Source organism: Pipistrellus hanaki, assembly GCF_964339955.1.
Source record: "Pipistrellus hanaki genome assembly, chromosome: X".
Lineage (NCBI taxonomy): Eukaryota > Metazoa > Chordata > Mammalia > Chiroptera > Vespertilionidae > Pipistrellus > Pipistrellus hanaki.
The window spans coordinates 35,104,004-35,128,743 of record NC_140524.1 but is presented as its reverse complement, the minus strand read 5'-3'; the positions used below and the strand labels follow the sequence as shown (position 1 = coordinate 35,128,743).

Genomic DNA, 24,740 nt, shown 5'->3' with positions numbered 1-24,740 from the left:
AGAGATTGTAAAAAAATATAGTTAATAAGATTATGAAAGTTGGGTTGTTTTAAGTAGATTTATGTAAAGAAGTTATGCCAACTTTACCTGAATATTTAAATAGGAATGGATATTATGTCTGGCTGTGGAACATTTCCCCTACCCAGTATTGTAAAACCAAAACTTGTTGATTAAATCTTTTTTTTAAAAATATACTTTATTGATTTTTTACAGAGAGGAAGGGAGAGGGATAGAGAGTAAGAAACATCGATGAGAGAGAATCATCGATCAGCTGCCTCCTGCACACCTCCTACTGGGGATGTGCCCACAACCAAGGTACATGCCCTTGACCGGAATCGAACCTGGGACCCTTGAGTCCACAGGCCGATGCTCTATCCACTGAGCCAAACCAGTTAGGGCAAATCTTAATGGAAGCTATAGATAAGATAGTTCATTTACCCAGCACACAGCAGAGTCAAACACTGAATACTAAGAATTACAGTGGAGGAATTAGGGTAGCTTTATTGCAGGGCACTACACAAGAAAAACTGGAAGCTATCACTTAAAAACCCAGATCACTGATAGATTACAATTGGGGGCTTTTAAAGGCAAAATAACATGATTAAACACGAGTAAGAGGTTCAGGGTTGTGGGCTGCGTTGTTGATTGGTCAGTTCTTGTGCAAGCTTCATAATCTCATTTTAGTTCTTGGTGGCATCCTGTCCAGGGTCTTCATCACGCCAGGTGGTCCTTTCTGCTTAATGATTTCTGCAAGACATCTTGGGAGTGTGAGTCAGTAATGTTATCTTAAGAGCAGAAAAAAAACAGAGCTATACATCCTATGCTTAACAGTTACATTCTTCTATTATCTTAAGCAAAGTATACTTTTATATTCTTTCTGAAACTTACCTTACATGCAGGCCAGCCAGGCCCAAGGACATGACTACATTTTAGTGCAACCAAGACTCTTAAAAGAACTAATTTAATAATTTCAACTAAATGCTAAATTTTATTGATTTTTCACAGAGAGGAAGAGAGAGGGATAGAGAGCTAGAAACATCGATGAGAGAGAATCATCGATCAGCTGCCTCCTGCACACCCCCCACTGGGGATGTGCCCGCAACCAAGGTACATGCCCTTGCCTGGAATCGAACCCGGGACCTTTCAGTCCACAGGCCGACGCTCTATCCACTGAGCCAAACCAGCTAGGGCTGGTCAAATGATTTTTTATGAGTGCCAAGAACATTCAATTGTCTTTTCAAGAAATGGTGCTGGGTCACTGGATAGCTACAGACAAAGGAATGGAAGCAAAGCCTTATCTCATGCCATATATAAAAATCAACTCAAAATTGATAAAAGACTTAAATGTAAGAGCAAAAACTATAAATCTCTTGGATACATTTAGCAATGTATTCTTAGACATGATACCAAAAATATGAATAACAAAAGGAAATAAATTGTACTTCATTTAAATTAAAACCTTTTGTGCTTCAAAGAATACCAACAAGAAAAGTAAAAAGACAACACATAAAATGGGAAAAAATATTTGCAAACCATATATCTGATAAGGGTCTAGTATCTAGAATATATAAGGAACTTACAACTGAAAAATCAAAAAACAAACAACACAATTTAAAAATGGGTAAAGGACTGGAATAGACATTTTTCCAGAGATGATAATACAAATAGCCAACAAGCACATGAAAAGATGCTCAAGGACATTAGTTATTAGGGAGGTACAAATCCAAACCACAATGCGAGATAGCACTTTACACCTACATTTAAAAAAAGAAACAGATGTTGGTGAGGATGTGGAAAAATTGGAAGAGACTGAACATAAACTGTGCACCTATGGATGAGGACAATGGGAAGTGGGGAAAGGGCAGAGGGTGGGGTGGGAACTTGGTGGAGGAGAGCAATGGTGGGGTGGGGGGGAAAGGAACATTTGTAATAATATGAACAATAAAAACTTATTAAAAAAGAAAAAAAAGAAAAAGAAAAATTGGAACCCGCTTACGTTGCTGGTGGGAATGTAAATGGTGTAGCTGCTATGGAAAAATTTGCCAGTTCTTCAAAGAGTTAAGAATAGTTTTACCATATGATTCAGCAATTCTACTCCTAGGTGAGAATACTCAAAAGAATTGAAAAATAGTTACTCATACCTATTCTATGTACATCTATTTTCAGAGCAGCACTATTCATAATAGAAAAAAGGTAGAAAATGCACAGTGTCCATCAACAGATGAATGGATTAATTGTATATACATACAATGGAATGTTATTCAGTTCCCCAAAAGAAGTACTGATACATACTACAACTTGATTGAACCTAGAAAGCATTGCGTTAAGTGAAAGGAGCAAGATTGTTTATCATATGATTCTATTTATATAAAATATATAGACTAGCTAAGTCCACACTGCATTGTTTCTGTGGACTTAGCTAGTCTATATATTTTAGGGGTTGCAGGAAGGAGAGAATGAGAAACATTTGCTTAAGGAGTATGGGGTTTTCTTCTGAGGTGATGAAAATATCTTAGAACAATATAAAGGCGGTAGCTTCACAACACTGTTATTGTACTAATTACCACTGAATTGTTCACTTTAAACTGGTCAATTTTATGTTATGTGAATGTGGAAACAACCCAAATGTCCATCAAATAATGAATGGATAAACAAAATGTAGTATCCTATATAATAAAGAGCTAATATACAAATGGTCATCATGCCCTTGCGCCAGGGCCAAGGAACCTGAGGCTGTGCCCCCAACTCGGTGCCGGGCAGGGGGACCTGAGGCTGTGCCCCTCACCCTTCAGGCCTTGACGGGGGTGGGGCCAGCTGGGTCTGAGTCTTGCGCCATTTCAAGGTTTGCGGGTGGGCGTGCCCAGACTCTGACAGGAGGAAGGTTTTTATATACATTTTACTAATTTTCTTTCATCTCTGACACTTCTATTATAGAGGAAGGGCAAATAGCAATATTAAAATATTTCATCTAATTAATTCCCTTTTAATGTGCACAAATTTCGTGCACCGGGCCACTAGTATCCATATAATGGAATATTATTTAGCAATATTCAGGAATGAACTGACACATGCTACAACATGGATGAATCTTGAAAACATTCTAAGTAAAAGTAGGCAGTCACAAAAGGCCACATATTATACAATTCCACTGATAAGAAATATCCAGAAGAGGCAAATATATAGACAGAAAGGAGATCAGTAGTTCTCTGTGAGGGTAGGGGTCAAGGGGGAATGATGGAGAGTAACTGCTAACAGGGATGGGTTACTTTTGGGGGTGTTTAAAGTGATGCTTGCATAACCTTGTAAATATACTAAAAGCCACTCATATAAATATCGCATCATGATATGATACGTGAATTATGGCGATAAAGCTGTTACAAAAGAGAATAAAAGGGAGATGAGAAGGGCAAGATATTAGGCAGACATTATCCTTGGTTTGTTGGGAGGGAAGGAGAAATAAATAGCTAAAGAGGAAGGCTGAGTCAATGGGGAAAAAAGCAAGGGAGTGATTATCATAAAAGTCAGTATAGTGGTTACTTGTGTGCATGTGAGGAGGAGGGGTGGGACCTGGAAGATAATACATAAAGGGCTTCTGAGTGTTGTCAGTTTTGTATTTTTTAATGGTATAATCAAAAATTACTTATTATTTATTAGAGTTGTAAAATGCTTTGTAAATACTTTCCCTTATATTTGTTAGAAAGTAGCCAGGACCGGTTTAGCTCAATGGATAGAGCGTCGGCTTGGGGACTGAAGGGACCCGGGTTCGATTCCGGTCAAGGGCATGTACCTTGGTTGCGGGCATATCCCCAGTAGGGGGTGTGCAAGAGGCAACTGATCGATGACTCTCTCTCATCGATGTTTCTAACTCTCTATCTCTCTCCCTTCCTCTCTGTACAAAATCAATAAAATATATTTAAAATAAATAAATAAATAAATAAATATTTGTTAGAAAGTATACTTTCTGATCACATTTTAAATTAGATACTAAGGCAGAATTAAGTTTCTTTAAGCTAAATTAAGTAATATTTCTTTAAAATTTTCATAAAAATTACTATCTTGCTGAAAAGGAATTTGAACCAGACTTACCCACATATATGTGTATGCTTCTAACTTGTCCTGACACTTAACTTTTTGCATTTTTCCTTTGCTGTACTTCAGTCCCTGTTGTAATTTGGAATACAAAAAGAACTTCCAGGAAGGACATAGCATTACTTTAAATATGTAAAAATAGGAATAGAGTCATCAGTCAGTAACTAAGGATAGCCAAATTCAATTTTGCTGGTTTAAACTGTTGAATGTCCTGTCCTTCAGCGAGATCACCATTTGGCATTCAACATCGGGGATTGTGGGCAAGATGAAAGGAAATGTGAATGCTAATAATGAATCAAGGGAGTAACTGAAGGAGACTTTGTTTGTTTTACTTGTTTTGTAACAAGATCAGTGCTTCAGTGACTAAGTTGTAGTGACAGGAGAAATTGCACGTTGCTTGGGAGATGCATAATGACATAGGAACTGCCAAAATTATTTTCATTTATCATGAATTCTAGAAAGAGAACTTTTGATCAGAATTATCACATTCCTTGGTTATCATTAACAAATCAACAAACGATAAGTGTTGGCGAGGATGCAGAAAAAAGGAACCCTTGTGCACTCCTGGTGGGAATGCAGACTGGTGCAACCACTGTGGAGAACAGTATGGCGTTTTCTCAAAATTTAGAAAATGGAACTCCCATTTGACCCAGTGATCCCACTTCTAGGAATATATCCTAAGAAAATAGAAACACCAATCAGAAAGGATATATGCACCCCTATGTTCATAGCAGCACAATTCACCCTAGCTAAGATTTGGAAACACCCTAAGTACCCATCAGCAGATGAGTGGATTAGAAAACTGTGGTACATCTGCACAATGGAATACTACGCTGCTATACAAAAGAAGGAATTCTTACCATTTGCAGCAGCATGGATGGAACTGGAGAGCGTTATGCTAAGTGAAATAAGCCAGGCAACGAAAGAAAAATACCACATGATCTCTCTCATTTATGGATAATAAAGAACATTATAACCTGATGAACAAAAAGATAGATACAGATGCAGTAAAGCATCAAACGGACTGTCAAATTACAGCAGCTAGGCTAGGGAGGAGGGGAGGTAAGAAATCAACCGAAGGACTTGTATGCATGCATATAAGCATAACCAATGGACGCAAGACCCTGGGTGGGTGGGGTGAGGGCATGTGCCGGGGGTAGGGGAGGTTGGAAAAAGGTTAATGGGGGAAAAAGGAGATATAGGTACTACTATTTGTAATACTTTAAACAATAAAAAAAGAAGAAAAAAGAATTAACACATTCCCTTTATCCTCTTTAAACACCATTTGGTCTTTAGGGAATACAGCACTTCAGTTTCACTTGAAATCTCAAATGGAATCATACTGCATAATTGTAATCAGAAAAAATAAATAAATACTACCCAATAAAGACTTTTAAGGCTGTTTTATCAAGTTTAAGTACAACTTTGTATCTCTAAGCAAATCCATAAATAATCCTCTTTCTCTGCTTCCTTCCCAATAGTCATACCTAATTTGTATTGGAACTTTAATTCAAAATTCATAAACTCTTAGTCTAATTGGGAAAGAAGAATTTTAGTAGGTTAACATGTAATGGGCCCTGTTTGTGATTTTTTTTTTTATACTATGCTAAAAAGCAAAATAGGACCAGGGTTTGATATATAGCTTTTGGTCCTTACCTCAGTACTATGTGTTTGTTTTTTGTCTTTAATAGTTGATAGTCAATATTATATTAGTTTCCCGTATGCAGCATAGTGGTTAGACATTTATTAAACTTACAAAGTGATCACCCTGGTAAATCTAGTACCCACTCCCACACCATACATAGTTATTACAATATTATTGACTACACTCCCGATGCTACACTTATATCCCCGTGACTATTTTGTAAATGCTAATTTGTATTTCTTAATTCCTTTATCTTTTCACCTGGTTCCTTAAAGCCCCTCTCATCTGGCAATCATCAAAATATTCTCTGCTCATCATTGATGTTTTTTTCTCTCTCTCTCCCTGAAATCAATAATATATATATATTTTTTCCTGCATCTATGAGTTTGTTTCTGTTTTGATTATTCATTGCTTTTCAGATCCACATATAAGTGAAACCATATGGTATTTGTCTTTCTCTGAATTATTTCACTTAGCATAATATGTTTTAGGTCTATTTATCTTATTGCAAATTGTATGACTTTATTCTTTTTTATGAACAGTAACATTTCATTGCATAGTTGACCATCTATCAATGGACACTTAGGTTGCTTTCATATTTTTGTCTCTTGTTATAGACTTTGTTTTATAGTCTATTTTGTCTGACATAAATATTGTTACTCCAACTTTTTTCTGTAATAATTGCCACTTTTATTTATCTGACTAAGAGATCCAGAGGTGATATGAGGCTTACATTTTTTAAAAAATATTTTTTTATTGGTTTAAGAGTGGAAGGGAGAGGGAGAGAGATAGAAACATCAATGATGAGAGAGAATCATTGATCGGCTGCCTCCTGCACACTCCCTACTGTGGATCGAGCCCACGACCCAGGTATGTGCCCTTGACCAGAATCGAACCTGGGACCCTTCAGTCCAAAGGCCGATCGATGTTCTATCTACTGAGCCAAACCAGCCAGAGTTATATTTTAATAGTTATTTCACCAAGAGTTTAGGGGCCCCCATTGCCCTTATAAACGTTGCAAATTATTTGATTCTTTTTAAAAATATATATTTTATTGATTTTTTACAGAGAGGAAGAGAGAGGGATAGAGAGAAACGTCGATTAAAGAGAAACATTGTCGTCCAGCTGCCTCCAGCACACTCCCCACTGGGCATATACCTGCAACCAAGGCACATGCCCTTGACCAGAATCGAACATGGGACCTTTGAATCCACAGGATGATGCTCTATCCACTGAGCCAAGCTGGTTAGGGCAATTATTTGATTCTTACTTATTAAAGAATTTTAATTCTGTCCTGTGACACAAGTTCATTAAAAATACATATAAGTGCTCTGACCGGTTTGGCTTAATGGATAGAGTGTCGGGCTATGGACTGAAAGGCCCCGGGTTTGATTCCAGTCAAGGGCATGTGCCTTGGTTGTGGGCTTGATCCCCAAGTGGGAGACGTGCAACAGGCAGCTGATCGATGTTTCTAACTCTCTATCCCTCTTCCTTCCTCTCTGTAAAAAATCAGTAAAAATTTTTTTAAAAAAAAAATACATATAAGCAAAAAGAAAACTCACACCACACAGAAATAAAAGCAGTTGAGTTTTTTATGTATATATGTATACACACATGCACGCAAACACACAATTTGGGGTTTTTAATGTACATATGTGAGCTGACACTAAACATACTTTGTAACTTATGTTTACAATATGGAATGAACATATTTTCATGCATTTGTGTAAAACTTCCTAGTTGAAAAATAGACTGGAGAATGGGTCAAAATACAAAATCCAGTAAGATGCTGGTTAACAAGGAAACTATCTAAAACAAAATTCCACCAGATGATTAAAAATAAAATGAAGAGCCAAAACCGGTTTGGTTCAGTGGATAGAACGTCGTCCTTCGGACTGAAAGGTCCCAGGTTCGATACTGGTCAAGGGCATGTACCTTGGTTGCAGGTACATCCCCAGTGGGGGGTGTGCAGGAGGCAGCTGATCGATGATTCTTCTCTCATCAGTGTTTCTAACTCTGCCCCTCTCCCTTCCTCTTTGTAAAAAATCAATAAAATATATTTAAAAAAAACAAACAAACACAAAAAAACATTCAGACTTAAAAAAAAAAAAAAAGCAAGATGAAGAAAAAAGATACATTAGAATATGCTAACAGAAAGCAGGGGCCAGATTTTACAATCAGATAAAAAGAAAATAATTCAAGGCATAAAGTACACAGGATAAGGTCATCTGTGAGAATGTCTTTGCTTTCAATGCATCATCACAAACTTTTTACTCTTCTTATTTCTTCTCTAAGCCTTTCCAACTCATATACTCCTCTTAGCATTTCTTCAGAGTCCAAATGCCTAATGGGAGTGTCCTCTTTATTTTATTTATTTATTTATTTTAATAGTGAATATTCTAGCCACCCAGTTGGTGTTTCTTTTCTTTTTCTTTTTTTAAATATATTTTATTGATTTTTTACGGAGAGGAAGAGAGAGGGAGAGTTAGAAACATCGATGGGAGAGAATCATCGATTTATTTTTCTGGGAGAATCTATACTAATAAAAGGGTAGTATGCTAATTAGACCGGACACCCATCTGGATGTCCTTCTGGACAAAGTCATGGTGGCGGGGGCCAAGGCAGAAGCAGTTAGGGGCAATCAGGCTAGCAGGGGAGAGCAGTTAGGGGGACCAGGCTGGCAGGGGAGAGCAGTAGGGGCAACAGACTGACAGGGGAGAGCAGTTAGGGGGATCAGGCAGGCAGGTAGAGGTGGTTAGGGGCCATCAGGCAGGCAGGCAGAGGCGGTTAGGGGCCATCAGGCAAGCAGGCAGGTGAGTGGTTACAGCCAGCAGTCCCGGATTGCGAGAGGGATGTCTAATTGCCCCTGAGGGGTCCTGGATTGGAGAGGGTGCAGGCTAGGCTGAGGGACCCTCCCAACCCCCGTGCACGAATTTTCATGCACAGGGTCTCTAGTATTTCATAAAGGGGGACTTCATCTGGATATTTCTCACCATATGTAAACTTGAGGGTAGTCTGGACAGTTTCATCATTTTCTCTAGCCTCAGATATCACAGTAATGGTGAAGCTAGAAGGATTTTCTGATAATACTATAAAGGAGTCGGGGTAGATGAACTCCAGAGCCTCCAGTTCCTTTGTCATTGTTGCCCTCACTGCTGCCCATGGATCGCCCAGACACCCAGACAGTGTGCCATAGCTGGGACCACAGCTGTGCTGGGAGAGCAGGCAGTGGCCAGGCTGGCACAGCAGCAGAGTTCCCGGTTGGGAGGCCTGGGGCCCCCAGAAGGATCCTTTTCAAAGCAAGTATCAGATCATGTCATTCCTCTGCACAAAAGCTCCCAGCTGGCTCTCCATCTTACTGAGATAAGGCTGTAAACAGTCTGCGCTGCCCCTCCCCCATTATTTGTTATCTAATCTTGAGTTCCTTTCCTCTTCCTTGAGTCCACTACAATTATATTGCTTCCTCACTGTTCTTAGAACATATATCTGGTACATTCCTGCCTCAGGGCCTTTGCACATGATTTTACGGCTCTTTTCTGGAATGCTCTTCTGCTATATACCTGCTCTGTTTAGGTCTCTGCTCAAATGTTACCTATCAGAAGAGGCCCTCCCCCACAATCCTATCTAATAAAATAGTAATATGCAAATTAACCACCACTCCTCTATACCCACAAGCCACGCCCACCAGCCAACAAGAGTGAGTATGCAAATTAACCCCAACCAAGATGGTTGTGGCAACAGAGAGCAGGAGGGAGGCTTGGGTTTCCTTGGCAATGGAGGAAGCCAAGCTTTTCACACACCCTGGCCCTGGTGGGCCCAGGCCTCCACTCAAGGGTACAAAGTTTCAATTATAGAAGGTAAATAAATTCCAACAGAAATGGCAGCAGCCACTGAGCTGGAAGACCAGGAGGCTAGGGTTGTCCTCGGCAATGGAGGAAGCCAAGCTTTCCACACACCCTGGCCGGCTCAGGCCTTCACTCCAGGCTACAAAGTTTCAATTATAGAAGATACATAAATTCCAACAGAAATGGCTGCCGCCACAGAGCAAGCAGAAGGCTTGGCTCCACTCCAGGCTATAAAGTTTCAATTGTAGAAGATAAATAAACCTCAGATACCAGGGCCTCCGCTTGGGTCACTGGGGGGCATGGCTAGCCTGTAAACCACCACAGGTTCTTTACCCAGGCCACTCCACACCCCAAGGGAATCCCCACCCTGATCTGGGACATCATTCCAGGCAAACCAGCTGGCCCCCACCCATCCACCAGGCCTCTATCATAGCTAAAAAAGAGTAATATGCAGATTGACCATCACTCCAATACACAAGATGGCTGCCCCCATGTGGTCAAAGATCCTGCCCCATGTGGACACAAGATGGCCACCACAAGATGGCCAGTAGGGGAGGGCAGCTGGGAGGGACCAGACCTGCAAGTGAGGGCAGTTGTGTGCAATCAAGCAAGCAGGGGAGGGCAGTTGTGAGTCACCAGGCCTGCAAGGGAGGGCAGTGGAGAGAGACCAGACTTGCAAGGGAGGGCAGCTGGGGGCAATAAACCCAGTAGGGGAGGGCAGTTAGGGGTGACCAGGTCGGCAGAGGAGGGAAGTTGAGGGCAAACAGGCTGGCACGGGAGCAGTTAGACATCAATCAGGCTGGCAGACAGGCGAGCAGTTGGGAGCCAGCAGTCCTGGATTGTGAGAGGGATTCCAGATTGGAGAGGGTGCAGGCTGGGATGAGGGACACCCCCCCCCTGCATAAATTTCATGCACCGGGCCTCTAGTTCTAAATAAAATAACATTCTCCACACCACTGCACTCTTATCTCCCTTCATTGCTTTATTATTTTTCATAGTATTTATGTCAATTTAATATTATGTATGTGTATGTATAAATCTGTTATTGTCTCTCATGTAACTTCTATGAGAGGAGGAACTTGAGGGCTTTTGTTATGGCTCTATCTCCAGTGTTTAAATCAATTAGTACCTGCCCATACAGTGGTTGCTCAAAACTATTAAATTAGTATCCACAGATTCTAGTTTGTTTATCATCATGTCACCTGGACTAGTGCACCAACCTAACCCATCTCCCTGTTTCACGTCTGGTTCCTTCAATTCATTTCCCACACCAAAAAATTATCTTTATACAATTCAAATCTGATCAATTCCACTTTCTTTCTTAAAACCCTTTGAAGGCACCCTTTTGCCCTTAGTCCTTAACATGACTTGCAAGGTGTCTGTTCTTTGGCCCTGACTACCTGGCCACTTTGCCTTTTTCCTTTAACCACCCTGGATTGTTTTGAGTTATGAGCTGAAACCAGTCTCGTACTTCAGGTTGCTGGGATATACTTAACTCTCTGCCTGGGATATTCTCTTTCCCACCGAGTCATTTCCTATGGCAGACTCCTCTGACTTCAGACTAGGTTAGCTCTTTCAGAGCCCAGCTGCAATCTCATCTCTGCTGGCACACCTTTTTTTTTTGTAAGCATGAAAAATATCTTGAGTACACCATTGATTTATGTACTTTCGTAGTGTTATTATCCCTTTAAGGATCTGCTGCCTGGCCAGTGTGGCTCAGTGGTTCACTGCTGATTTATGAACCAGGAGGTCATGGTTTGATTCCACTTCAGGGCACATGCTTGATACCCTGTGGGCATGCAGGAGGCAGCTGATCAATTATTTTTAAATACAATTTTATTGATTTCAGAGAGGAAGGGAGAGGGAAGAGATAGAAACATCAATGATGAGAGAGAATGATTGATTTGCTGCCTCCTGTATGACCCCTACTGGGGATCAAGCCTGCAACCTGGGACCCTTTATTCTACAGGCTGACGGTCTATCGGCTGAGCCAAACCAGCTAAGGTTAAAATATTTTTTTATAAAAAACTATACTTTTAAAAAAAAGTCTGATGAATGCTATGGATTCTAAGAATAATGTTTATTTGCATATATTTTGAATATTCTCTTAAGATTCACAGACAGGTATTAAAAAAAACATGTGAAATAGTAGACAAATGTTATCTTTCTCCTCTTCTCTCAGCTCTTTTTAAAAAAATATAATGATTTTTTACATAGAGGAAGAGAGAGAGATAGAGAGTTAGAAACATCGATGAGAGAGAATCATTGATCAGCTGCCTCTTGCACACTCCTTACTGGGGATGTGCCCGCAACCAAGGTACATGCCCTTGACCGGAATCGAACCCGGGACCTTTCAGTCTGCAGGCTGACGCTCTATCCACTGAGCCAAACCGGTTTTGGCTTCTCTCATCTCTTTAACTTCTTGTATGCTCTTGCTCTGGGGAGCAGGACCTTTTCTGTTCCCCTTTTCTCCACCCCCCCTCCCCCCAGGCAATTAGTTTACCTTTGCCTTTCCCTCTCCTAAGTGCCAAGGGCCTTTCTTTTTATTATTATTATTTAAAAAATATTTTTATTGATTTCACAGAGGAAGGGAGAGGGAGCTAGAGATAGAAACATCAATGATGAGAGGGAATCACTGATTAGCTGCTTCCTGCACGCTCCCCACTGGAAATTGAGCCTGCAATCTAGGCATGTGCCCTGACCTGGAAATGAAACCACGACCTTCTGGTTCATAGGTTGATGTTCAACCACTGAGCCACACCAGTCAGGCCCTTCTTTTTATTTTTTTAATTTATCTTTATTGTTGAAAGTATTACCAATGTCCCCCTTTTGCTCCCATTGGCCCCCTCCAGGCTCTCCCTGCCCTGCTCAGGCCTTCCTCACACTATTGTCTGTGTCCCTGGGCTGTGCATATATGCATATAAGTTGCCTGGGTAAGCTCTTTCCACCCACCCTCTATCCCTACCTTCCCTCTGAGATCCATCAGTCTGTTCTATGCTTATGTCTCTAGCTCTATTTTGTTCATCAGTTATTTTGGTTCATTAGATTCCACATGTGAGTGAGATCACATGATACCTGCCTTTCTCTGACTGCTTATTTTGCTTAGCATAACGTTCTCCAGGTCCCTCCATGCTGTCTAAAAGGGTGCAGCCATGATGGAAAAACAGTATGGAGTTTCCTCAAAAAATTAAAAATGGAACTGCTGCCGAAACTGGTTTGGCTCAATGGATAGAGCGTCGGCTTGGGGACTGAAAGGTCCCGGGTTCGATTCCGGTCAAGGGCATGTACCTTGGTTGCGGGCATATCCCCAGTAGGGGGTGTGCAAGAGGCAGCTGGTCGATGCTTCTCTCATCGACGTTCCTAGCTCTCTATCTCTCTCCCTTCCTCTCTGTAAAATATCAATAAAATATATTTTAAAAAAATAAAAATAAAAATGGAACTGCTATTTGACCCAGTGGTCCCACTTCTAGGAACATATCCTAAGAAACCTGAAACTCCAATCAGAAAGATTATATGCACCCCTATGTTCATAGCAGCACAATTTACAATAGCTAAGATCTAGAAACAGCCTAAGTGCCCATCAACAGATGAGTGGATTAAAAAACGGTGATACATCTACACCAGTGTTTCCCAAAGTGTGGTACACGTACCCCCAGGAGTACGGGAAGAGTTTGGTGGGGATATGCACTGCACTGTGCTTAGCTGCGCCTAATTCTATGTTCTCATGAGTACGAGGGGTACTCAGCGCTACGAAAATTATAGAAGGGTACACATATGTCAAAAGTTTGGGAAACACTGATCTATACAATGGAATACTATACAGCTGTAAAAAAGGATCTCTTATCCTTTGAGACAGTATGGAGAGACCTGGAGAGCATTATTCAAGAGCCCTTCTTTTGTTTCTATAGTTTACTTTTATTATCTTTATAACTTTCTAGTTAAATGTTCTCATAATTTGAAAGAAAAAGACCAATTTTCAATATGTGCTTTTAATTCCATCCCTTCTCAGTTCTAGCTACCTCCTAGAACTTAAGTCAGCAGCAGCATTCTTTCCCTTTCTTCTTGTTTTCTCCTGGACTCTTTCTCTCAGCTTATGTAACATATAACAATTTAATGTATATCTTTTAAAAATATATATTTTATTGATTTTTTACAGAGAGGAAGGGAGAGAGATAGTTAGAAACATCGATGAGAGAGAGAGTTATTGATCAGCTGTCTCTTGCACGCCCCCTACCGGGGATGTGCCTGCAACCAAGGTACATGCCTTTGACCGGAATCGAACTCTGGACCCTTCAGTCCGCAGACTGACGCTCTATGCACTGAGCCAAACCAGTTTCGGCTAATGTATATCCTTTTATTTTTCCCCTCAGAAACATAACTTTACTATTTAACCATAGTGTAAAAATCTAAAAAAATTTTAAGAATTTCAGAAAAGTCCAAAGAGGTGAGTAACCAAATCCCTAGACTCTCACCACTAAAATTAAGCAATGTTCCCATTTGATGACTATTACTTTATACATTTTTTTTAAGTCACTGTATATCTTTTTCTATAAGCTTTATTCTACTCTTGAATAACTTTTTTAGCATAAATTCTCAGGAATATTTATTTAAAATTAACCATTTTAAGGATTATTTTGTTAATCATTACCGTATTTTTTACCATGATACCTTTTTTTTAATAGAATTTATTGGGGTGACATTGGTTAATAAAATTATATAGCTTTCTGTAGAGGGCCACCTGGGAAGACACCTGGACATTCTTTAGATTGTTGCTGACTGGGCCCGGGATATTGGCGGAGTCATGTCAGTTGCACTCCCTCCCTGAGAGTGCAGAGATGTTCTTAGTTCCTGGCTTGTTTGTCCAGGAGGAAGGAGTGGGTGGGACCTGGGCCATCCCAGGCTCCTTGTTTTCCTGTGAAACCCCTTTGTGGATTGGAGAATAAGTGTGCTGCGTGGCTCAGGGGGATCTGCGGCCCTCCCAGCTCCCAGCTTAAAATCTATCTCTGTGTCTTTCTCAATCCCTGGCCACCTCCATTTAGTACCGGTTCGTTCATCTCTCTTTCTGTGTGGGACATGGAAAAGGGAGATCCCCGCCACATCAGGCCCCCGCAGCTTTCGGTTATACAATTCTATAATACATCTTCTGTAGATTGTATTGTGTGTTTATCACCCCAAGTCAAGTCTACTTCCATCACCATTTATCCCCTTTACCCTCTTCTACCTCTCCCACCCCTCCACGATACTTTTGTTAATCCTTACCCAAGGATAGTTTTCCATTGATTTTGAGAGAGAAACATCATGTGAGAGAGACACATCAATTGGTTTTCTCCTGTACGCCCACTGACCAGGGCCAGGGATGGAGCCTGCAATCAAGGTATGTGTCCTCGATCAGATTCTAACCCGGGATCCTTCAGTCCACAGGCCAATGCTGTATCCACTACCAGTGTTTCCCAAAGTGTGGTACGGGTACCCCCAGGGGTACAGGAAGAGTTTGGTGGGGGTACGCGTTGCACCGGAGTTTGGTGGGGATATGCACTGCACTGTGCTTAGCTGCGCCTAATTCTACGTTCTCATGAGTACGAGGGGTACTCAGCGCTACGAAAATTATAGAAGGAGTACACATATGTCAAAAGTTTGGGAAACGCTGCAGTAAGCCAAACCGGCCAGGCCGTTTAAAAACACTCTGTTTCTCCATTTGCCTCTAAAAGGTCTTCTTTCCTGTTTCCTATTTGGCTCAGTCTCTTTCTCTCATCCCTTAAATGCTATTTCTGTGTGAAGCTTTCTTTATTTAAAAAAAAATCATTGACTTCAGAGAGGAAGTGAGAGAGAGAGAAAGAGAGGGGGAGAGAGAGAGAGAGAGAGAGAGAGAGAGAGAGAGAGAGAGACAGAGAGAGAGACAGAGAGAGAGACAGAGAGAGAGAGACAGAGAGAGAGAGAGAGAGACAGAGAGAGATCAATGATGAGAATCAGTGATCGGCTGCCTACTGCACGCCCCCTACTGGGGATCGAGCCCAAAACCCGGACATGTACCCTTGACCAGAATCAAATCCAGACCCTTCAGTCCGCAGGCTTACGTTCTATCCACTGAGCAAAACAAGCTAGGGCCTGTGTGATGCTTTGTTTCTTTCTTTTAAAAAAAAAAATATATTTTATTGATTTTTCACAGAGAGGAAGAGAGAGGGATAGAGAGTTATAAACATCGATGAGAGAGAATCATCGATCAGCTGCCTCTTGCACACCCCCTACTGGGGATGTGCTCGCAACCAAGGTACATGCCCTTGACCGGAATCAAACCCGGGACCTTTCAGTCTGCAGGCCGACGCTCTATCCACTGAGCCAAACCAGTCCCAGCAGTGTGTGATGCTTTCTTAAGCCCTTTTCCTAGTAGGCTTCTCAAGTATCTAAGGCAGGGGTCTTCAAACTACGGCCCACGGGCCACATGCGGCCCGCAGAGGAGTCTGATCCGGCCCGCCAGGTTTTTTGGGCAGTGAGCGCAGCCGAGGTGTTACAGTAGGAATTAGTAGTTCATATAGTCCGGCCCTCCAGCTCTCTGAGGGACCGTGATCTGGCCCCCACTTTAAAAAGTTTGAGGACCCCTGATCTAAGGCATCTTCACTATATTTTATATACTGTTATACAATGTTTCACATTAATACACTGAGAAGCGTATAGCATCTCTCCTATGGTTTTTCTAAGGAAACAGCAGACAAACCAAAATTTGGAGGTAGCTACAAAATAACTGGCCAGTACTCTTCAGATGTGTCAAGGTCATGAATGACAAAAGAAAGACTGAGAGTTCTTCCAGAATAAGAGAGACATCACAAGGAACTGCAATGTGTGACCCTGGATGGCATTGTGGTCCAGAACGAGGACATTAGTAAAGCAATTGATGAAATTTGAATAAGGTCTGTAAATTACTTAACAGCATTGTACCAATGTCAATGCTGCAATTTTACTAACAGAATGCAGTTATGTGTGTACAAGAGATCTGTTTACTCCAACTTTTTATTTCAATGCAATCCCAATAAAAATTCCAGCATGTTTTTGCAGTAGTTGACATGATGAATTTAATTTTTTTTACAGGAATGAAAATAAACAAAAATAAAGTTTCACATTGTGAGTTTATGTTTCTGAACTCCTCCAAAGCTGGGATTGGGTTTATCCTGAGAGAGTAACCCAGTGCACTTTTTTTCTTGTACTCATCACACCTGCCACTGATGTCTGGCTCTGTGAATACTGGGGCTCTGTCCATTATTTGCTAAGATCCCTTACCCTGACACAGAATAACTGCTCAAAGAATATCTTTAAATGGATTAATGATGTGAATTTAAAAATCCTAACCACAATTTATTCTTGCATTTCTTTCCTGGGATCAGCTCAAATTCTAGCCAGATCAATAAAAATTTACTAATCATTTGGCCTAACTGGCTTCCCTACCTCTTGTCATCCATCTCCCTGCCATCTATCTGATAGTCTGTAACAATTTTTTTTTTAAAAGTCTGATTTTGTTCCCTTCCCCAAAACTCTATCTCCCCATTACCAACAGAATATATAGTCAAGCTTCTCAACTTGGATTCAAGGATTTGGCCCCAATTTCCCTCTTGAAACCTCTCTGGGTTTCCTTATTAAGGGCTTATTATATGTCAAGCACTGGGCTAGTTACAGGAGTTCACAAATTAGTTGGGAAGACAGGCATCTAGATTAACTTTAATAGGGGTGATATTACAGGGTCTGTGACTATACAGTTTCAGACAATACATTATAAAATACTAGATTTTTGTCCTCTGCAGGTGCCCAAGTTCAGTCTACAACTGCAATGTCCACTATGGTGGCCACCAGCCACATTTTAAGTGCTTAACAGCCTCAGAAGCCAGCAGCTATATTGGACAGCACAGTATAGATCATTTCAATTATCCATGGAAGGGGTGGTTGGTGTAGATGCTTCAAAGAGAGCAAGGGCCATTTCCCATACATGCATTCTGTGGTGCTAGCCACTTGTCAGTCCCTCAACCCAATTCTCCCACTCACCTCCCCCACCCCCATACCCTGGCTGGGGAGTATTACGTATGGCACAGGCTCCCAATAGAAATAATGCATGAAAGTACTTTTGCAAACCATTAAGTGATACAGAAATGTGATATAATAAATAGATTCAGTTCTTCCTTTCACCACAGTTTGGGTCATTTCAAGCAAATTCTAGCTCTTTCCTCGAATTTCTCCCATCCTTGTAATTTATGCCAAAGAGTTTTGAAAAGTTACACACAGGCAGCGTTTATACTAGGTAAAAATACACATTATACCTACCTTGATGCTTTCACAAGCCATCTGTCCAGGAATCTTCTTCATCACCTGCCTTTTCCTCTGTCATTTTCCCTACAAAGAAAGGACACGAATTAATATTTCCAACATATTTATTTTTAAATTGGAAAATAAGGGGAAAACTAAGCAATGGGAATTGGACCCGAATCGGGGTTTTCTGGAAAGTCATAAGTACCATCCTCTTCTGCATCCTGATGCTTTTCCAGTTTAGCAATTAATTCTTTCGCTGGATTGAAGACGCCATTGGTCTGCTGGTCACAGACGTAGCAGCGCGGGGTCGTGCGGAAATGCTGCAGTGCACAGCTCTCGCAGAAATAATGCCTGCACTTGGTGACGACTGGGTTTTTGAAGGACTGGCGACAGATGAAACATTTGAATGGTATTTCCTCACCATCGCTTCCCACTTCATAATTTTCATCTTCATAGACACCATAGCGACCCTCATCAAGCTCACGTTCGATCTGCCACCCGTGCTTGTAATCTGATCGGTCATGGAGGAATTTGCAGCTGTCTCCGAAGCCGCAAAAGCCAGTCTCCTTATAGTCCTTACAGATGTCGGGCTGGTAATCCCAGCGCACGGTGGCACGTAGATGCTCGGGAGCTCGGATGGGGCCCTTCCGCACCATTCCGGAGGAAGCATTGCCCATGGACGTATCCTTGGGTTTCATGAATTTCTGATAGTTATTGATTCCCCGATAGATCTTGTCATCTTCCTTGCCCCTCAGCTCCTCCTGGATCTTCTGGCTGCGCTCAAAGATGGCTTGTGCGTCACGCTCCTTTTCTGTGTCCAGCTCGTAGACAGCAGTCGCCCCCATATCCTCTGGCCCCACGGGTTTCGCCGAGCGGGTGGACTTGTAGACCACACGGAGAGTCTCAGCCTCATTCCCCTTCCCATCTCCCTCCTCCTCGCTACTCAATTCACAGTAAACCACCTTCTGCTTGCCACTGCCGCGGGTCTTCTGTATCATTGGATTGTGGGTCGCCCGCTTCTTTTCGCGGCGAACCACGGTGCTGCCTTCGTCGCTGCTGCTGCTGCTGCTGTCTCCGGGCTCTGGCTCGCCGATCGGGCGCTTCCTGCGGCCTACAGGCCCCTTTCGTGCAGGCTTTTTGAACAGGAAGGTGCACACCTTGCCCTTCGCCTTCTCAGGGGAGATTTGATCTGCCATCGTGCAGCCCCCGAGCTCCGAAATAGATGCTTCGCGAGCACCCGGAGCGAAGTGCGCGCGGGCAGCTGGAGGGCTCGGGTACGCGAATCCGCCCCTTTAGAACCCTGCGGGCCACCGTCGTTCCCTCCGCGTACGTGACTCCGCCCAGCCGCGGGGCGCAGTGGGAAAGGATCGGAGTGGGTCACTTTTAAGGTCCTGGAGGCATTTTTCTGGCCTTGCCAACCTTGCCGCGATGTGGTTCGAGATTCTGCCCGGGCTCGCGGTCATGGGCGTGTGCCTGCTCATCCCCGGCATCGCCACCGCGCACATCCACCGCTTCAGCAACGGCGGCAAGGTGAGACCCCGCCGCCCGCGTTACGTAATGGGGGTTAGGGAGCTTGTTAGCATCCGGAACCTCTGTCGGGGAAGGTGGGGTGGGGGATACCAAGGTCGCTCCACACCCCCCTTTTTTCCGTTTTGCCTAAAAGCGGAGGTTTGCGGAACGGAGCCCGACGTAAACAACATTCTGCTCTAGCAAAACCCAGCCAGTTGTTGGGTGGAGAAGAGCGGGCCAGAGGGCTGAATGGAGACCGGCGCGTGGATGTTAGGTCCAAACTCCTCCCCAGAGGAGGGAGGTGTCACTTAGGTTTGCCTCCACTCCTTCCCATGCCTAATCTTTCATCATTTTGATTTTAATTCCTCGGAGTCACATCTTAGTAACGTCTCTTTCTGCTTCCCCAACCTTAATTAGGTTTTTTACCTTGACATTTTTTTTATCCCCCATTTTCTCTTGCAAGCCTTTAAGAATGCACCTCAAGATCCTGGTTTTCTTTCATATTGTAATTACCCCCTCTTCGTAGTCCTTTAGATAATCTCTAGAGTACAGAGTATAAATGTATTTGCTTTTTGGTTTTGTCTTTCACAAAACCGCTGTTTTCTTTCCATTAGGTCCCCAAAAGAAACAAGTAGCTTGTCGTTAAGAGGGCGTGGGGGCGGGGAGGAAAGAAAAAAATACGATCCTGGTTAAAATAGAAAGTGTAAATTACCATGTTAATTCTAAAGTTGGGTGGTCCAATTTTTTTTAAAAACGGAGGAGTAGATAGAGAAGGAGGGGGGAAAGAGGGAGGGAGGGAGGGAGGGAGGGAGGGAGGGAGAGAGAGAGAGAGAGAGAGAGAGAGAGAGAGAGAGAGAGAGATATCAATTCAACTGAGACACATCCATTGGTTGCCTCCCACTTGCGCCCAGATTGGGTGGGGAATGGAACCTGCAACCCAGGTACATGCCCTTGACTGTGCCCTTGCCGGGGAATTGAACATGGATGGGACTTTTTGGAGCTCTGGCCCACACTGGAACTTCTTACCTCCACTGACCAGGACAGTGGTCCGATTTTATTTAAGATTTTAGTCTTATACTGTTAACTTGTTTTTTGTTTCAGTAATGATTCCATTATTCTAGAATGTCACCAAAGTTCTAATATTCCTCTATTGGGTCACTCATCTTAAAGTTGTAATAATTATTTCTTTGAATTACAGGAAAAAAGGGTTGCCTATTATTCATATCACTGGTCTTTGATGGAAAGAGATAAGCGTGTCTCTGGAGTTAATCGTTACTATAAGTCAAAGGTAAGATGGCTCTGATGCTACTAGGCATCTGCCAGGGTGGAGGTGGGCTCTAGTAATGTTTTGCCAAAGGTCTTACAGTTCTAATTGAATTTGCATTTTCTTGCCTGCTAGTAAGATTGAGCAGCCTTTCACACATTTAATGATTGTATTTCTTGTTCTATGAATTATTTGCTTATATACTTTACTTGCTCTGTTCTCTCTTTTTTTTATTTATTGGGTTGCTTTATGTGTTATGGATGTTAAGCTTGTCTTTTTTTATATATACAAATATTTTTGCCAGTCTCCTGCTTGTCTTTATAATAGTTTTTTGTTGTTAATCCTCACCCAAGAATATATTTCTTTTTTAAGTATATTTTTATTTATTGAAAAAAAAAATTTTTTATTTCAGAAAGGAAAGGAGAAGGAGAGAGAGATAGAAACATCAATGATGAGAGAGAATCATTGATCGGCTCCCTCCTACACACCCCACACTGGGGATGGAGCCTGCAACCCTGGCATGTGCTCTGACTGGGAATTGAACTGTGACCCCCTAGTTCCGTGGTCTGCAAACTGTGGCTCGCAAGCCACATGTGGCTCTTTGGCCCCTTGAGTGTGGCTCTTCCACAAAATACCACGGCCTGGGTGAGTCTATTTTGAAGAAGTGGCGTTAGAAGAAGTTTAAGTTTAAAAAATTTGGCTCTCAAAAGAAATTTCAATCGTTGTACTGTTGGTATTTGGCTCTGTTGACTAATGAGTTTCCTGACCACTGCCCTAGTTCATAGGTCGATTTTCAACTACTGAGCCACGTCAGCGGGGCATACCCTAGGATATTTTTTCATTGATTTTTAGAGAGAGTGGAAGGGAAAGAGAGAGACAGAGAGAAACATCGATTGGTTGCCTCTTGCATGCTCACTGACCTGGGCCGGGATGGAGCCTGCAGCCAAGGTATGTGCCCTTGTCTAGAATACAACTTGGGACCCTTCATTCTGAGGGCTGACACTCTATCCATTGAGCCAAACTGGCTGGGGCTGATAGTAATTTTTAAAATTTTGATGTTCAGTTTGTATTTTATTATTTTTAATGTTGGATTTTAAGTCTTATTTACAAATGAGCTTCCTATTTAAGATTATAAGAATATATTCCTCCAATTTCTCCAAATACTGTTACAGTTTCCTTTTTTTTTTTTTTTTTTTTTTACATTTAGAGCTTTGACCCATATACTGGTAATTTTGGGGTATAATGTGGAGGCAGGATTTAACTCTCCTTTTTTTCCAAGAGATAGGCAGTTATCACAATGATCTATTTATAGATCAATTCATTTTTTATTTGAAATACCACTCTGGTAAACTAAATTTCCATATACACTTGGGCCTGTTTCACAAATGTGCTCTTCTATACACCATTGGTTTGCAAATTCCTGCACTAATATCATACAAATGTAAAGATTCACTATTATTTTCTCTTTGAATAAGTAATATGAAATTGCTATTTTTGTGGTTCAAAAATGACCAAGTAGAAGCACAGGGGATATAGTCAATAATGTAATAACTATCTTTGGTGCAATGTAGGTCCTGGAAATATGAGGAGGGAATACTTTGTAAAGTACATAACTGTGAAACTAGTACAAAGTAATATTGAATGTAAACTGTAGTTGAAATTTTTTTAAATTAAAAAATAAAGCAGAAATACAAAAACAATAACCAAGTAGTAGCATCTTTATATGGTTCAACCTAATAGTATGTTCTAATATGTTGTAGGAGTTCATATTCATTACTCTTTTAAAAAATTTAGTTACATTTTTATATTTTCCCTTTGCTCATTTATTCCTCACAGCAAACTTAATTAAATATTAAATATTAATCCCATTTCATAGATGAGAGAACACAGGGTCACTGGTTAAATAACACTATGAGGACTCAAATTAAATGATCTGTCTCTCAGAGTAGTGCTATTTGAGAATCTAGTCTAAACACGATAAAAGCTATCTTCTCACATAGAACAGTATTTCTCAGTGTGGTCCAAGAATAACCATCATAATTTGGCATACAAGATACAATGCAGACTCCTAGACTTCTGGCCTGACCAGACAAATTAGTATTTCTATAACGTGGCTTCTAGGACTACGTAAATTTAACTTACCTTAAGGTGATTCTTCCTGCAGTAGTTATCAAAATACCTGGACTGTGTTATTTTAATACCTAAACGAAATGTCATCACTAATCACTAATCTTATTTTTTTCTTTATTGATTAAGGTATTACATATGTGTCCTTATCCTCCCATTACCCCACCCCACCCCTCCCACTCCAGTTCATGCCCTCACCCCCCTGTTGTCTGTGTCCATGGGTTATGCTTATATGCATGCATACAAGTCCTTTGGTTGATCTCTCCTCCTTACCCCCACCCTCCCCTACCTTCCCTCAGAGGTTTGATGGTCTGATCTATGCTTCTCTGTCTCTGGATCTGTTTTTGTTCATCAGTTTATGTTGTTCATTATAATCCACAAATGCTAATCACTAATCTTTTACTCTATCATTTCTGAAGTACTAGTATTTGGTTGTGAACTGATTTAGATAGAGTGGGTCTTCTGAATAACTAGTGTCATGTTATGCTTACATAGGGCAAGAGTTCTGGAGTTGGTGGGCCTTGAACTTTAATCTGGCTCTGCTACTTCCTTACTGACTTAAACGACTTTTAACCTCTCCACTCCTTTTTTCATCTGTAAAAATAAGTGAAATGAGGCTAATAATATTTTCTTCACGTTAACTATTTTATACAAAAATACGTTGACTATTATTTTATATAAAATTATTTTATAAAATTTTAAAATTTTATATATTATTTTATACCTTAGTATTCTCTGACTCTCTGAGAATGATTTAGAGAAGGATCCAGATATTACTATCTGGATCCTTCTCTAAATAGTTGTTTGACTTTAGTTCTGATTGTTGGGGGGGGGGGGGTCTTTTCATATAAAATGATATGTTTGCTGCTGTCAGAAAATGAAAACTAGCCCAGCTTGTGTGGCTCAGTGGCTGAGCGTGGACCTATCCACCAGGAGATCTTGGGTTTGATTCCTGGACAGGGCACATGCCTGGGTTTTGGGTTCAATACCCAGTAGGGGTTGTGCAGAAGGCAGCCTATAGATGTTGATGTTTCTCTCATGGATGATTCTCTCTCTCCCCCTCCCCCTCCCCCCTCCCCCTCCCCCCCTCCCCCTCCCCCTCCCCCTCCCCCTCCCCCTCCCTCTCCCTCTCCCGCCCTCCCTCTTTCTCCTTCTCCTTTCCTCTCTCTAAAAAAATCAATAAAAACATTTTAAAGAAAATGAAAGGTAGAAGTCATTATAAGTTATTCTTTCTTACTTTAGTGACTATAAAATTCAGTCTAAGTTATTGTCGCAGTGAAAGAAATGTGGGGTGTAAAAGTACTTTACTAACAGAGAATGCCATTTGGTGACACTAGAAATAAGAGTACATGGTACATCTTTGATGGGAACAGAATTCTCACATTTTCCTTTTTAATTTATTTTTCAGGGTTTGGAGAATATTGATTAAGGAAGCACTTCCTGATTAATGAAAAATAACTCAGTTTTGCTCATCTACCCCTGCTAGAAGGTTATGCAGTGTGTTATGTAATGCATAATAAAAGTTAAAAAAGTAAAATCAGAGGTTTTCTTTATTTTTTAAAATACGACTCCACAAAATAAAGCAATCTACCCAAGATAGCTTTATCATTTAAAAACAAACAAACAAAAAAAAAACACGCCGAAACCGGTTTGGCTCAGTGGATAGAGCATCGGTTTGTGGACTGAAAGGTCCCAGGTTCGATTCTGGTCAAGGGCATGTACGTTGGTTGCGGGCACATCCGACATAATGTACACCAAGCACCTATTACTATGCCCAGTGCCTAATCTGTCATAAATGGTACTTGCTGCTATTGTAATAGATATTTAAAGACTTTTTTTTTCTAGTTCCTTTTCTTGGTGAATCAAATACTGTTTAAAATTCCAGTTAGGATGCTTTTATTCTTTTTAAAATATATATATTTTTATTGATTTTTTTACAGAGAGGAAGAGAGGGATAGAGAGTTAGAAACAT

At 41.3% G+C, this 24,740-nt stretch overlaps 2 protein-coding genes across 4 annotated transcripts; one reads left to right on the top strand and one right to left on the bottom strand.

Moving 5' to 3' along the window:
* Nucleotides 1-475: 475 nt before the first annotated feature.
* On the bottom strand, nt 476-19,064 carry RNF113A (ring finger protein 113A; the record flags this gene model as incomplete). Of its 2 annotated transcripts, none has more annotated exons than XM_084870404.1 (3): nt 476-758; nt 17,884-17,952; nt 18,074-19,064. In XM_084870404.1, the coding sequence occupies 2 exons, from the start codon at nt 19,062-19,064 to the stop codon at nt 17,894-17,896; spliced, it is 1,050 nt and encodes a 349-aa protein (XP_084726530.1). In that variant the 3' UTR covers nt 476-758; nt 17,884-17,893. The 2 variants fall into 2 exon arrangements, with proteins under 2 accessions (XP_084726530.1, XP_084726531.1); XM_084870405.1 differs by having other exon boundaries at nt 476-747.
* Nucleotides 19,065-19,220: 156 nt separating this feature from the next.
* Nucleotides 19,221-24,310, top strand: NDUFA1 (NADH:ubiquinone oxidoreductase subunit A1). 2 transcript variants are annotated; one of them, XM_084870421.1, is made up of 3 exons: nt 19,221-19,398; nt 20,576-20,665; nt 24,177-24,310. In XM_084870421.1, the coding sequence occupies exons 1-3, from the start codon at nt 19,297-19,299 to the stop codon at nt 24,195-24,197; spliced, it is 213 nt and encodes a 70-aa protein (XP_084726547.1). In that variant the 5' UTR covers nt 19,221-19,296; the 3' UTR covers nt 24,198-24,310. The 2 variants fall into 2 exon arrangements, with proteins under 2 accessions (XP_084726547.1, XP_084726546.1); XM_084870420.1 differs by lacking the exon at nt 24,177-24,310 and adding an exon at nt 21,054-21,281 and having other exon boundaries at nt 19,279-19,398.
* Nucleotides 24,311-24,740: the final 430 nt, after the last annotated feature.